The sequence below is a fragment of the Scardinius erythrophthalmus genome (genome assembly GCF_964197995.2).
Source record: "Scardinius erythrophthalmus genome assembly, chromosome: 13".
Lineage (NCBI taxonomy): Eukaryota > Metazoa > Chordata > Actinopteri > Cypriniformes > Leuciscidae > Scardinius > Scardinius erythrophthalmus.
The window spans coordinates 7,769,453-7,784,616 of NC_138233.1; the positions used below are offsets into that span (position 1 = coordinate 7,769,453).

At 37.4% G+C, this 15,164-nt stretch overlaps 1 protein-coding gene across 11 annotated transcripts in view; it reads right to left on the reverse strand.

Moving 5' to 3' along the window:
- The window catches only part of brd8b (bromodomain containing 8b), a 35,445-nt gene that overhangs the window by 11,590 nt on the left and 8,691 nt on the right, over positions 1-15,164 (reverse strand). For 7 of the 11 annotated variants that reach the window (XM_081382948.1, XM_081382954.1, XM_081382952.1 and 4 more), the window contains exons 5-13: positions 13,983-14,105; positions 13,825-13,905; positions 13,073-13,137; positions 12,677-12,819; positions 4,240-4,431; positions 3,274-3,373; positions 2,897-3,022; positions 1,991-2,175; positions 236-721 (exon numbers count right to left, since the gene is read on the reverse strand). In XM_081382948.1, coding sequence (XP_081239074.1) covers positions 236-721; positions 1,991-2,175; positions 2,897-3,022; positions 3,274-3,373; positions 4,240-4,431; positions 12,677-12,819; positions 13,073-13,137; positions 13,825-13,905; positions 13,983-14,105 — 1,501 coding nt within the window. The remainder of the gene's footprint in view (positions 1-235; positions 722-1,990; positions 2,176-2,896; positions 3,023-3,273; positions 3,374-4,239; positions 4,432-12,676; positions 12,820-13,072; positions 13,138-13,824; positions 13,906-13,982; positions 14,106-15,164) is intronic. The other 4 variants (XM_081382946.1, XM_081382947.1, XM_081382955.1 and 1 more) reach the window with 1 other exon arrangement.

Genomic DNA, 15,164 nt, shown 5'->3' on the forward strand with positions numbered 1-15,164 from the left:
TACTATTTAACATATATAAGACTTTTAATGGCCTTAAATTTGATAAAACTTGATGAGCATGAACTATTTTCTCATTTTGTGTTCAACAAAAAAAATAAACAATCATTTTAAGCATCCTTCCTGAATAAAAGTATTATAAAAATATAAAATATAAAATTAAATCTTACTGATCCCAAACTTTTGAAACGGAACTGTATAAGAAAACATTTTCATTTTGCTGCTGCTTTGCTGATACCTTCGTGTCCTTCGCCGAGGCTGAGCTGTCCTCTGAGTCCAGACAGGGCGTCACTGTCTCTGGCTGAACCCAGTCCTCCACCTCACACTTCACAGCTGGACTTGGGGATCTGATCTCCTGCTGCATTTCCTCCATCCCTCCTTCTCCCTCTCCTTCCCTCTCGATCTTAACCTCACAGTCCTTGCTCAGCCCTGCGTCAGGGGCGACGGGCGTCACAGCTTCCCCTGCCGCTCCATCGACCGCTTCGGTTTCTGTAGCTTCCTCTTCCAGAACCTCCATTTCTCCCTGCACATCGGCAGGGTCAGGGTCGCTCTGTGTGACCGCTGGGGCGGCGCTCTGCTGGACAATGGGCTCCGGTTCATCTGCCTTAAAAGACTGTGACTCCCAGGGGCTGGTGAGGGGGTGTCCCCCGACCGCTGGATCCTCACAGAGGGAGAGAGCCGCCTCCACTGCGGCTGCGTCCAGAGCCTCCACAGGGTCGTCCACCTGAGACAGAGCCATTTGATTACTTTGTTTCAGATTTGGCAATAGAAAGAAAGAGTTTTTCAACTATTCTCTGTTTGAAGAGTTTAAAAAAAAATGTTTTGAAGGAAAACATGAAAGCACTTGGTGGGGTTGGAGAGCTCTTGTAATTTGTTACATTTAGAAGTTTAAATACTAAACGTAACATTCATAACCTTCATATATGTCACTTTTGCAATGTTTCTGTTATGTTACTCATTACACCTACACTTTTAACACTCATTTAATGTTTTTAATTAAACATTATAAGAATTAGTAGTCACATTTTGTTTCTACACGTTCTGCATTTGCAGTTAACCATAAAGGAGATGGTCTGTTTTCTCTGGGAAAACCAGAGAAACCTTGACCTTGTTGGAGATTAATATTTTGTAAATAAAGTGGTAAATTATGTTGTTGTTTTTTTTGCTGAAACAAAGCACTTGTGTCACTTCATAAAATTGAGATTAAACCACTGGAGTCACATGGATTACTTTAAGATGTCTTTACTCGCTTTCTGGGGCTTGAAAGTGGTTGTTGCGTAGACTGTCAATGGAGGGACAGAAAGCTCTCAGATTTCATTAAAAAGATCTTTATTTGTGATGCGAAGATGAACGAAAGACTTACGGGTTTGGAGTGAGTAATTAATGACACAACTTTCCTTTTAGGGTGAACTAACCATTTAATAATTAAATTAAATAAGTACCGGAATGGTCTCAATTATATTACTATTAACTTTCTTTTTTTAAAGTCCACATGAAATCAAAATTGACCATATTTACTTTGTTTGCCTAAATTGATCGTTTTGTGGTGAACAATTCATCCATGCAAGTCAATCCACACAAAAAAAAATTTTGGCTTCGTAATCTTTAATCAAAATCTGAAAATGCCCCTCCCCTCTGCATTGGAGGACCTTCTCTGATGACGTAGGTTTGAGGACTTGGTTTGGGAAACGCTTAACCACTCCCCTCAAACCGTTAGTCTGTTATGAGCGAGCGATGGAGAGGAGGAGCGCTAGAGTAAAACCCTGCCCTCTGTTCAATATTCCTTTTCACTGGGAAATACGTCACAACACTGGAGGAAAGTCGTTTGCAACTTCCGGTTCACGCGGACTTTAATTGTCAACTTGTTTATTACAACCATTTATAGCAGTTAATAAGGACAGGGGATTTGCATTAAAACCACATGAAGTAGCAACCAATCACATCATCACAACCGTACACAGGTGGTTGTATATGTTTTTGTGAACCTGCATACCTTCTCCTCTATGATTGCAATGATGTCTCCAACAGTCTCCAGGTCCAGTTCGTGGGCCATGTATGACACCGACACCACTGTGTCCTCCTCCACCAGCTCTGTCTCTTTCCCCTCCACCTCCGCTGGCGTGGACGAACCTGCCATTACCGCCTCTGCTCCAGAACCTTCAGCGACAGCTGCGGCTCCTGCCAACAAACACACTCACTCTTACTATGCTTCATCTCTTTTATGGAGTGCTCTGAAGAAGAAGTGATTATTCTTTTTAAGAAGAAAAACCACATCAATGCTTTTAAATGCTGAATTTGGCCTTTGGGGACAGTAAAAATGTTTTTGAAAAAAAAAAATATATATATACTTTTATTCGGCAAAGGCATATTAAATGGATCAAGTGTGACAGTAAAGCCATTTATAATATTACAAAACATTTCTATTTCAAACAAATGCTGTTCTCTTGAACTTTTTATTCATCAAAAATCCTTTCTAAAGGATCATGTCTCACTAAAGCCTGGAGTAATGATGCAAAAAAAAAATCAGCTTTGTATCACAAGAATAAATAATATTTTATAATGATTTAAATAATAATAAAAAAGTTGTTTTAATTGTAATAATATTTCACTTTTTAGTGTACACCTGGAATTCAAAAATAAATGTATAAAAGTCTTCTGTATTAAAAATACTTCTGACGTTCTATATTAGACCAGCTGTTCTAGAACAACTCTGCAGTATTTCCTGTTATTCTAGAATATAATCAGAAAAGTCCAACACTGTCTGAGTGAATTGTGAGTGGATGAGGATGATAGGATGAACTAACACATCACATGACAAACAGGAAACAGATTGCCTGAGGAAAAACAGACTGACTGTCCTACAGAGAGAGTGCTGAAGAGAGGAAATCAGATCAGAGACCTGTTTTAGGCACAGAGAGGTGGCCCGGGGCTGGCGGGACCACTGTGGGGGACTTAGGGGGATCAGCACTGACAGGTTTCTGCGCTGGGGTGGAGCTCTCCAACAGACGAGATAATGTAGGAGCATCTGACACAGAGACACACACACATATAGCGCTACAAACACGCACACTAAAGCCAAAGCTACTTTCACAATACTCAAACTACACAGTAATAATGCAATACAACGGGCGTGAAATCTAGAAGTTGCACACAGGACGCAGTCAAAATAACTTAAAATTCAGTTTGTTCACTGACACAGAAAATGTTAAACGTTGAAGAGGGGCATTTAAAACGTACATTTAAAGCAAGCAGATAGAAGTGTGTTTTCGTGTTTACCTGCTGTGATGTCTTGATTAATAGGCAGAGCGGTTGCAGAGGTGTGAAGCTCGACATGAGATCCGTTACTCAAACCTGTGGCCACATCTCCTTCAACCACCTGCACACACACACACACACACAGAGAACAATATGACCAACCATTCACAAATTTTACAGGCACATTCTCCACTTTTAATGTGAGTCAAGGTTTCATAGATTAGTTGTCCACAGAGTTAATATGAAAATATTAAAAACGTTAACAAACTATTAAAAACATGTTTGTATGACAAATATTATATGAAAAACTAGAAATGCTGTCTTGGCAAATAACTGAAATAAGCTTATGTTGAAGCACAAAAATAACTAACTGGAAATTAGTTATTAAACTAAAACTATAAAACTAAAAAAAAAAAAATTATTAGTAATTATTTTTACAGAAGCATCATACAAATTATGAAAGCACATAACAGAATTACTAAAAATTTAACTACAACTAAAATGAAAACTAAAATTAACAAAAATTGCTCATTAAAAATAATACAATGATAATACAATAAACTACAATGGCATATAAATAATATTAAAATAACACTGGTGGCAAGTGACAGTTTCCACTGTATTAAAAGGGTATTTCACCATTGGCAAGATGACCTTTTAATAAAACCTGGCTGTCTATGAGATGCAGCAAAAGTACAAATCCAAATACTCAATGTAAAGCTGTTAAATGTTAATGTTTGCAGTTTAGTTAGTAATAAATGGGCTGAAGAGGAAACTTTCCTTTGTGAACATTAGAGAATGTTGATTACCATGGAATCTTTCTTGAATTTATTTATAAGACAATATGATTCAGACATAAAAGTAGGGTTGAGAAATAGAAAAAGGCCCTGGGACATGAAAGAAGCAAGCCTGTTTGCTGTGACATGCCTCTTAAATCTTAAATCCAAAGGCTTAAACTTTGAGTGCTTTACAATACCCCTCTCTCACCAGTCTAGAGCTGGCAGCGATGAGGCTGCCCTTCTTCAGCAGTTCAGACAGCAGCGGGGAGGGAGGTGGTGTGGCTTTCGGAGCGAGGTGTTTCTTCTGTGGGGAGTCGTCCACTAGAGCGCCCAAACCTGGCTCTTTAGGCCCTGAACCCGTGACCTCTGACACAGGCATGAAGACGGTCACTCCTTGAGTCTAGACAAAAAAAAATCATGATTTTGACCCCTTTAAGTCAGATTCAAGTTAAAAGGTTAAATATAGCTGCGAGCAGCGATTACGGGCCCAAGCCGGTGGCACCGCAACCCCGGTGCCTTTAGGGTGGCGGTGCCGCCGGCTTTGGCCCTTCATCGCTGCTCGCAGCTATATATATATATATATATATATATATATACATACATACATACATACATACACACATATATATATATATATATATATATATATATATATATATATATATATATATATATATATATTATTCATTCATTCATTTTTTTTTTTTTTTTATTATTATTTTTTTTTTTTTTTATTCAGATTTTATGATACACTCAAAATATTCCACAACAAATCCTTTAAATTTAATGTAAAAGTAAAAATGAAAGTAAGAAGTGTTGGGCTCACGTAACCCTCTCATCAGAATCAAAATGTTTCAACATTTGCGATGTATTTGGATGCTAAACTATTCTTTATTATAGGCTTTGTTCTTCACTCGTGTTCCAATATTGATGGAAAAAATCATCCTCTTCACATGCGCAAAAATTTGCTTGGAAACATCACAGTGGAGCGAGCGGTGCTTACTGTGAATGTACGAATTGTACTACTGACTATTTAGAGCAGTGTAATTTTTATATGTTAGGTTGACTATTTTATTATTATATTTTATTAAGGCTATAATGAACAGGCTGCGATGTCAAGATTGTAATGCTGGAGTGTGTGTGTGTGTGTGTGTTCATGTTTTTCTATCCCGGTGGGGACTTTAACCTGAATGCACACAGACTCATGGGGACTCGTGTCACAGTGGGGACCTAAATAGAGGTCCCCATGGGTAAACAAGATTATAAATCATACAGAATGAGTTTTTTTGGAAATGTAAAAATGCAGAAAGTTTTATGGGATAGGTAGGTTTAGGGGTAGGGTTAGTGTGAGGAGATAGAATATACAGTTTGTTCAGTATAAAAACCATTAAGTCCATGGAGAGTACCCACAAAGATAGTAAACCGTGTGTGTGTGTGTGTGTGGCGTGGGCGCGATTGAACAGTAGACACATAAAAACATACTCCGTCATTATACAGGACGACATTCAAACTGCAAAGTGTTAACTTATATTTGTGTACAGTTGCAATAAAACACAAAATTGTGCTTTTGTAAAATAATTTCAAGCAATCCACCCCCCGAAAGGCGCTAATTTTAAAATGAAACTAAAATGCTCATGGCTGCACGGGCATTCATAATGGTGCGCGTCCACGGCGAGGAACGAGCAGAACAGAGTGAACGTTTTTCAGTTAATTCCTACTTCCATAGGAATTCATTTGAAACGCTTGCTCAACCAATATAAATGTCAGTGCGGACGAACATATTTTACTTTCGTTTTTAAGTTAGCGATTAAAAAGCCCCCAGCGGTGTCACACGTCAGTTAACCGGTGGTAAAATATTCTCACCGTCACATACCTAGTATATTTTTATATAGATATAATAGGCCTACCTGATTTTGAACACAAGAGGGCAGTATAGCACTATGTTTGACTTTATTTATGTATTGTTTAGGCTAAACAACCATTCTGGCAGTTTTTAAACTTAAAATCCATTTTTAAATTGAAAAAAAAATAATAAAATGTTTAGTTGTGATTAGGGATGGGAATTGATAAGAATTTAACGATTCCGATTCCATTATCGATATTGCTTATCGATCCGATTCCTTATCAATTCTCTTATCGATTCTTATTGGGTGAGGAACTAAAAACAAATTTGTTTGTATTAACTCGCTTTAATATCTGATCAAATTGATAATTTTCACATTAATTGGTCCGGACAAAAAAATAAATAAAACTGCCATTTATGTGCCATAAAAACTAAAAACACAGACTGAAAACAGTAAAGGAAAAGCTTGTGCCTTTTGGAATATTAACAGTGCTCATTGGGATTAGGCTATTGAGTTACTTAAACAATCTTTGTCAAATAATACACGGGTTTTCTTCACATTTTGAACGTTTTTGTTTCCATTTGTTTAATTTCAAGATATGATGTGACTTATCCATTGTTGTTTTTACAGCTACAAAGCTGGGAGCAGTAAATGATATTCAGTCACATTATACACGCTTTTAACATTAAATAAAGCACATAAATAGTACCTGGTATTATCATTGACACTTTCGCGACGTCGCAGTAAAATAGGATCCGTTTCAAATAGAATCGTCGCGTGTCGCGGCTGGTTAAACTTTGATTATGAAAAATGATACTTTTTATCGCGTGTCGCGCCGTCGCGTCGCATGTAGTTAGGACGCGGTCAGAGCGCTTCTGCCTCGATGCCATGTTTACTCATAGTGTTTGCTACATTCCGAACCAAAACAACGCAGCACGTGTGTGACGTCGTGTCACATTTCGATAAGCGGAATCGTTAAGCAGGCACGCTAACGGTTCCAAGGAATCGATTCACTGGGCACCGGTTCTGAAGAAGAACCGGTTCTTGGTTCCCATCCCTAGTTGTGATGTTTGTATACTTTTATATAGAAATAAATGGTATATAATTACATTTTTAGAAAATTTGAGGCTTTTAGTTTTTCCTTTTTGGACATTACTTTAATCCCTCGCCATAGCAAAACCATTTGAGATATTTATTATCCGTTCACAATTTAGCATATTTAATGTATTTTCATCATGTTGAAAAAGTTTGGTGGGAATAAAATAATTAGTTTAAGAGGAGTGGCTAAAAATTCATAGGCTGATTTTGCAAAAAAATCCACATTCAGACCAAAATATCTGACTTCCTTTTGCTCTGAGCTAATGAATGTAAATTAGAAAGTTGTCCGGCTTGATGAGAACAATATAAAAACTTTTTTTTTACTGTATTTAAAACTAACCCCCCCACTTTTGTCAAAAGTATGTTGAAAGTGACACACTTCCTGCTGCCAGTTGGTGGCGCTATAACTTTGACTCACAATAGTCACATCCATCTGATCGGCCTCTTACCACGAACACACTGCTGAAGTTTCATCAAGATCAGTTGATGTATGCAGAAGTTATAACACTTCGTGTCTCTCTTTTCTCGCCATAAATTCGTTTCCTCACCACGGCCAAACCGTTCAAGATATCAAAAATCCGTCCGCAATTTAGCATCCTCAATGTCTTTACTTCATGCTGACTGAGTTTGGAGGTGATTGAATGAATTCTCTAGGAGGAGTGCATCACATTCCACAGCAAGCGTTTTCCAAACAACCCATAATAGCTGACTTCCTGTTGGGCTGGCGTGAAACTTGACAGAGGGAAAGTTGTTCGGCCCGACGAGATCTATATGTGTACCGAGTTTCATATTAATTCATGCAAGCGTATTTGATATATGGACCAAGTTTTCAGACCCTGTTCAAGAGGGCGCTGTTGAGCCCCCCTGCCACGCCCGTTTCTGAAACTTTTCACATGTCTACTGGCTAATAAGTGTTATGTGTCTGTCGAGTTTCATCCAATTTCAAGCATGTTAAGAGTCTCAAACGCATCCGAAAAGAATATTAAAACTTGATGCGTTGCCACGGCAACAGTCTCTAAGATATCAATAATCCTTTCACAGGTCTACATCTGCCCTGTGTTTACATTATACACAGAAAGTTTGAAGCAAATCGGGTAAAATTAAGAGGGTGACTTCAAAGCATTTTGAAAGTGACACACTTCCTGCTGCCAGTTGGTGGCGCTATAACTTTGACTCACAATAGTCACATCCATGTGATCGGCCTCTTACAACGAACACACTGCTGAAGTTTCATCAAGATCAGTTAATGTATGCAGAAGTTATAACACACTTCCTGTGTCCCATTATTCGCCATAAATTCGTTTCCTCGCCACGGCCAAACCGTTCGAGATATCAAAAATCCGTTCGCAAGAATTCATCCTCAATGTCTTGACTTTATTCTCACCGAGTTTGGTGGCGATCGGATGAAATCCCTAGGAGGAGTATTTCACATTCCATTGTATGCGTTTTCCAAACAACGTATAATAACCGACTTCCTGTTGGGCTTTTGTAAAACTTAGAGCACGAAAGTTGTTCGGCCCGATGAGATCTATATGTGTACTGAGTTTCATATTATTACATGCAAGCGTGTTTGATTTATGGACCAAGTTTTCGGACCCCATTCCAGGGGGCGCTGTCGAGCCCCCCTGCCACGCCCCAGTACCAGCTTCAGCCCGGCCCTGATGGCCGCAGGTTCTGACGTGTGTGCAAAATTTCAAGAGTTTTTGAGCATGTTAAGGGCCCCAAAAGTGGCAAAAAGGCAAAAAAAAAAATAAATATAGCTGCGAGCAGCGATTACGGGCCCAAGCCGGTGGCACCGCAACCCCGGTGCCTTTAGTTACCTAAAGGCACCGGGGTGGCGGTACCGCCGGCTTGGGCCCTCCATCGCTGCTCGCAGCTATATTTATATATATATATATATATATATATATATATATATATATATATATATATATATATATATATATATATATATATATATATATATATACATACATACACACACATACATATATATGTAAATATATATATATATATATATATATATATATATATATATATATATATATATATTATTGTTCAAAAGTTTGGGGTCAGTAAGATTTTTAATGTTTTTAGGAGAAGTCTCTTCTGCTCACCAAGGCTGCATTTATTGATTAAAAATACAAACAAAAACAGTAATATTGTGAAATATTATTCCAATTTAAAACAGCTGTTTTCAATTTTTAAATATTTTACATAGTAATTCATTTCTGTGATCAAAGTTGAGTTTTCAGCATCATTACTCCAGTCTTCAGTGTCACATGATCCTTCAGAAATCATACTAATATGATGATTGATGCTCAATAAATATTCATTATTATTTTCAATGTTGAAAACAGTTGTGTACAGATTTTTTTTTTCAAAATGCTTTGATGAATGTTAGTTCAAAAGAACAGCATATATTTCAAATATATATATTTTTAACATTATAAATGTCTTTACTGTAACTGTTGATCAGTTTAACTCATCCTTCATAAATAAAAGTACTGATTTATTTTATTTATTTACCCCAAAAATAAAATTTTAATTATTACTAACCCAAAACTTTTGAGCGGTAGTGTTTAACGTTACAAAAGCTTTAGATTTCAGATAAATGCTGTTCTTTTGAACTTTCTATTCATCAAAGACTGTACACAACTGTTTTCGACATTTAAAATAATAATGAATGTTTCTTGAGTATCAATCATCATGTTAGAATAATTTTTGAAGGATCATGTGACAGTGACGACAGGAGTAATGATGCTGAAAACTCAGCTTTGATCACAGGAATAAATAACAGTTTAAAATATATTAAAATAGAAAGCAGCTGTTTTAAATTGGAATAATATTTTACAATATTACTGTTTTTGTTTGTATTTTTAATCAAATATATGCAGCCTTGGTGAGCAGAAGAAACTTCTCTGTTATGTGCGCGCCACAGACTGCACGCACGTCCGCTTAGAGTTCCGCCTTTTGCCTTCCGTCAATATTACGTTATTAGAAAAATATTTTTTTAGAGAATCGATTTTTTGACATTTGTGAATCGATTCAGAATCGTCCACGTCCGCATCGCGATGCATCTAAGAATAATTTTTTTCTCCCACCCCTAGATTTCATACACAGTTACAATTAAGTCACTTACATTTTAGATGCAATGTTGACTGTTTTTGTTCTGTTTCAGCAGCGAAAATAGTTAAACAAAGATCACGGCAGAACCATCACTTATCACGTGTTTTCTCATAACTGAACGATTCAGCATTTTTAACGAATCGGTTGACTCAAAGATTGAATGATCAATCCATAAACATCTGTCTTAATCATGATCGACTCATTCGAACGAATCGTTTGAACGAATGAATCAATGACTCGCTTATTAAGATGGATGCCTGGCGACACCTAATGGCGGTTTAGTGTTGTTTATTCTTTCCCACATGTGTGTGATTTGTGTGTGCAACATTATCATTATTTTTCTTTCACTATTATATTAGCGATTTAAAAGCACCCACTCGTGTCACACGTCGATTAACCGGTGGGAAAATATCCTCAGACACATACCTAATAAATGTATATTTAAATACAATATTGGCCTACCTGGTAAAAAGTTTTATATACTATTTTGATGTCCTTTTGGACACAAGAGGGCAGTATAGCCCTATGTTTGCTTTTTTGTTGAACCAAATAGCACTAAATAGCCTGTTTTAACTTTTTCATTCTTCTTGAATTGCAAAAACAGAATAAAATGGGTTTAGTTCGATATTTGTATACTTTTATATAGAAATAAATGGTATATAATTACATTTTTAGAAGATTTTTAGTGTTTCCTTTTTGGACATTACTTTAATCCCTCGCCATAGCAAAACCGTTTAAGATATTTATTATCCATTCACAATTTAGCATATTTAATGTAGTTTCATCATGTTGAAAAAGTTTGGTACGAATAAAATAAATAGTTTAAGAGGAGTGGCTAAAAATTCAGAGGCTGATTTAGCAAAAAAAATCACATTCAGACCAAAATATCTGACTTCCTGATGGCCAGAGCTATTGAATGTAAATTAGAAAGTTGTCCGGCTTGATGAGAACAATATACAAACTATTTTTTCTTTACTGTAGTTAAAACTAACCCCCCCACTTTTGTCAAAAGCATGTTGAAAGTGACACACTTCCTGCTGCCAGTTGGTGGCGCTATAACTTTGACTCACAATAGCTACATCCATCTGATCGGCCTCTTACCACGAACACACTGCTGAAGTTTCATCAAGATCAGTTAATGTATGCAGAAGTTATTCCACTTCGTGTTTCTCTTTTCTCGCCATAAATTCGATTCCTCGCCACAGCCAAACCGTTCGAGATATCAAAAATCCGTTCGCAATTTAGCATCCTCAATGTCTTGACTTCATGCTGACTGAGTTTGGAGGTGATTGAATGAATTCTCTAGGAGGAGTACATCACATTCCACAGCAAGCGTTTTCCAAACAACCCATAATAGCCGACTTCCTGTTGGGCTGGCGTGAAACTTGACAGAGGGAAAGTTGTTCGGCCCCATGAAATCTATATGTGTACCGAGTTTCATATTAATTCATGCAAGCGTGTTTGATATATGGACCAAGTTTTCAGACCCTGTTCAAGAGGGCGCTGTTGAGCCCCCCTGCCACGCCCATTTCTGAAACTTTTCACATGTCTACTGGCTAATAAGTGTTATGTGTCTGTCGAGTTTCATCCAATTTCAAGCATGTTAAGAGTCTCAAACGCATCCGAAAAGAATATTAAAATTTGATGCGTTGCCACGGCAACAGTATCTAAGATATCAATAATCCTTTCACAGGTCTACATCTGCCGTGTGTTTACATTATACACATAAAGTTTGAAGCAAATCGTGTAAAATTAAGAGGGTGACTTCAAAGCATTTTGAAAGTGACACACTTCCTGCTGCCAGTTGGTGGCGCTATAACTTTGACTCAAAGTAGTCACATCCTTGTGATCGGCCTCTTACAACAAACACACTGCGAAAGTTTCATCAAGATCAGTTAATGTATGCAGAAGTTATAACACACTTCCTGTGTCCCATTAATCGCCATAAATTCGTTTCCTCGCCACGGCCAAACCGTTCGAGATATCAAAAATCCGTCCGCAATTTAGCATCCTCAATGTCTTGACTTCATGCACACCGAGTTTGGTTGTGATTGGACGAATATTCTAGGAGGAGTATTTCAAATTCCAGAGGATGCGTTTTTCAAACAACCCATAATAGTTGACTTCCTGTTGGGCTGGTGTAAAACTTAGAGCACGAAAGTTGTTCGGCCCGATGAGATCTATATGTGTACTGAGTTTCATATTATTATATACAAGCGTGTTTGATTTATAGACCAAGTTTTCGGACACCATTCCAGGGGGCGCTGTCGAGCCCCCGTGCCACGCCCGGGTACCAGCTTCAGTCCGGCCCTGATGGCCGCAGGTTCTGATGTGTGTGCAAAATTTCAAGAGTTTTTGAGCATGTTAAGGGCCCCAAAAGTGCCCAAAAGGTTGACAAAATAATAATAATAATAATAATAATAATAATAAATAATCCTACCGGAAACAATAGGGCTCTTCGCCCTTTCAGGGCTTGGGCCCTAATGAAGAAAAAAAAAAATAATCCTTACGGAAACAATAGGGCCTTCGCCCTTTCAGGGCTTGGGCCCTAATAAAAAAGAAGCAGGATCTCACCATGGGAACGGCACAGGATTCCTCCGTCATTGGCTGCGATGTGTCTGGCTGAGAGACTTCCATGCTGGGAGAGCTAGCATCGGGTGGAGAACGTACCGTCACGCTGGGGACTCTCTTTGGAGTGTTTTTAGCTGCCTGACGAACTGGTGAGAAAGAGAAATAAAAATAATTCTGCAAAATAAACAATATTTCACTGGCAGCAATAAGCCAAAGTAATAAAAACTGAACTTTCTTACTATTAAAAATGTAATATATCTGCAATAAGCTCCATGTTGAACTAATATTATTTGAAAATACATTAGCAATATGTTGAACCGCTAAACTAATATAATTCAAAATAACTTTTCTGTGTGAAGGCATTAACTTTTAAAAGTGCTGAGTGAATGTAAATCTCACCCTGATAGGCCGCCTCAGTTGCCCTCTTCTTCTGCTCCGCCTCCTCCTCTTCCTGCGTCTTTTTTCTGACAAGCATGAAAACACACACAATCCCATGATCCCACACACAATGCACATATGTATTAAATTTTGATGTTTGAATTAGATTATGGGTAACAAAATGCTTTCTCTATGTGCTGTCAAATCAATTAATATCTAACGATCTAAAGTATATATGTATACACACAAAAACGTTCACATTAGATCTGATTAATCGCGATTAAAGCATTAAACCAACATAACTTCAAATCAACATTTCAAACAAAACAAAATCTAAACTTTGACAAAAAGTAGTCATTGACAATGTCCAAATAAATAAATATGTATATATAATATATAATATAATAATGTACAAATATATAATACCAAATTTTTTATCTTAATAAATAGACATAAATTGTGCATAATTTAGAGGTGAATATTGTTTAATTCCATGAAAAACTCTCAAAATAGTATTGAAAATTATTGTTGAAATGAAATGTAGTGCATGCATTTCATAAAAATAATCTTTATACAATAATGGGGCTCTGATCATTTCTGAACATATCTGATATCGCTAACATAATATGACAATGTTTATTAAATTACATTTCAACAAGAGTGGTTGAAACTAGATCATACTGGAAGACATTTCAGAAAATTAAAGGCTAATTCTTAGCATAAAGAGGATGAAATGACAGCACAAATGTGGAAACAGTGCAGAATTGTCTTACAGCTCTATCTCTGCCCACAGCTCCTCCAGTTTAGTGTCCATATGACCTGCCTGGATTAAATCCACCTCTTTCTTCAGTTTCCTGAAGGTACAGAAAACATGTATCACACGTGAGTGTCAGATATAGACAGTGAGAGGGATAAGGAGGAGAAGATGTACCTGTACTTCTCCTGTGTGTCTTTGATCAGCCTCTTGAGTTCCTCGATTCTTTCTGCTGTCAATCTCCGGACGATCACGTCCTCAATGGTCTCAACCACCTCTCCTTTCTCACCCCGCTTACGTCTGCAGGGAGAGCACATGCCAAACTTGCCAATGAACTTGTGAATGATGGGAATTAGATGGTTTTGGTTGCCAATGATACTGGCTAAAATAATAGTGTGAAGTCTAATTACACAAAGTCTGTGAAAAGCCATAAAATCATTCTCCACGTATTTACTGCTTTCCATGCACAAATATAAAGTACATCTTCTTCGCTGATTATTCTTTTTTATTGTACACACAGACCAGATGGTTTGAGGACTTTAAAGGTCCCGTTCTATGCCCCTTTTCACAAGATGTAAAATAAGTCTCTGATGTCCCCAGAGTGTGTATGTGAAGTTTGAGCTCAAAATACCCAACAGATCATTTTTTACAGCATGTTTAAATTGACATTTTTTGGGGCTCAGAAAAACGAGCCGTTTCAGTGTGTCCCCTTTAAATGCAAATGAGGTGCTGCTGGACGACACAGGGGGCGGAGCTTCATGAGCTCCTGCTCAGTCTGTCAGGAAAAATTCATCTCACGGAATGATGATAATATCAGAAACTCTCAGTAACGGCGTTCATTTCGAGTCGGACAATAATGCCTACAGAGTCAGATTGCTGTACAGAGATGAAACAGGTATAGTTTAGTAGTTTAATTACGGTTATTATAACGTATTTGTCATCTGCTTGTAGGCTATGTATCCATTATTTATTAATAGCCTACAAGTCTGCTGTCTGAATGATGATCAAACATATACTGATGAGTTTAATAAAGTTTATTGTACATCACACAAAAGATGAAGCGTCAGTTTTACTTCAGAAAATCACCGTAAGAGCTGAGTAAACACAGTAGGCTAAGTTATAAGAAGTGCGCAAGTAGCCAGTAGAGTTGAGGGAGCATTCCTGTGGGCGGAGGTTAGTCAAGAAACGGTTCTGGTGATGTCACCAATGCAGGATGTAGAGGGGTGTAGTCCAATCGAGCCGTTTTTTGTAGTCAACTTCTGTTAAATAAAATATCTCGCTTGGCATTGAACTTTGAGCTTTATAATTTTACAGATATTATTTATGCTCTAACAGCAACATTACACACTAACTAAAGTT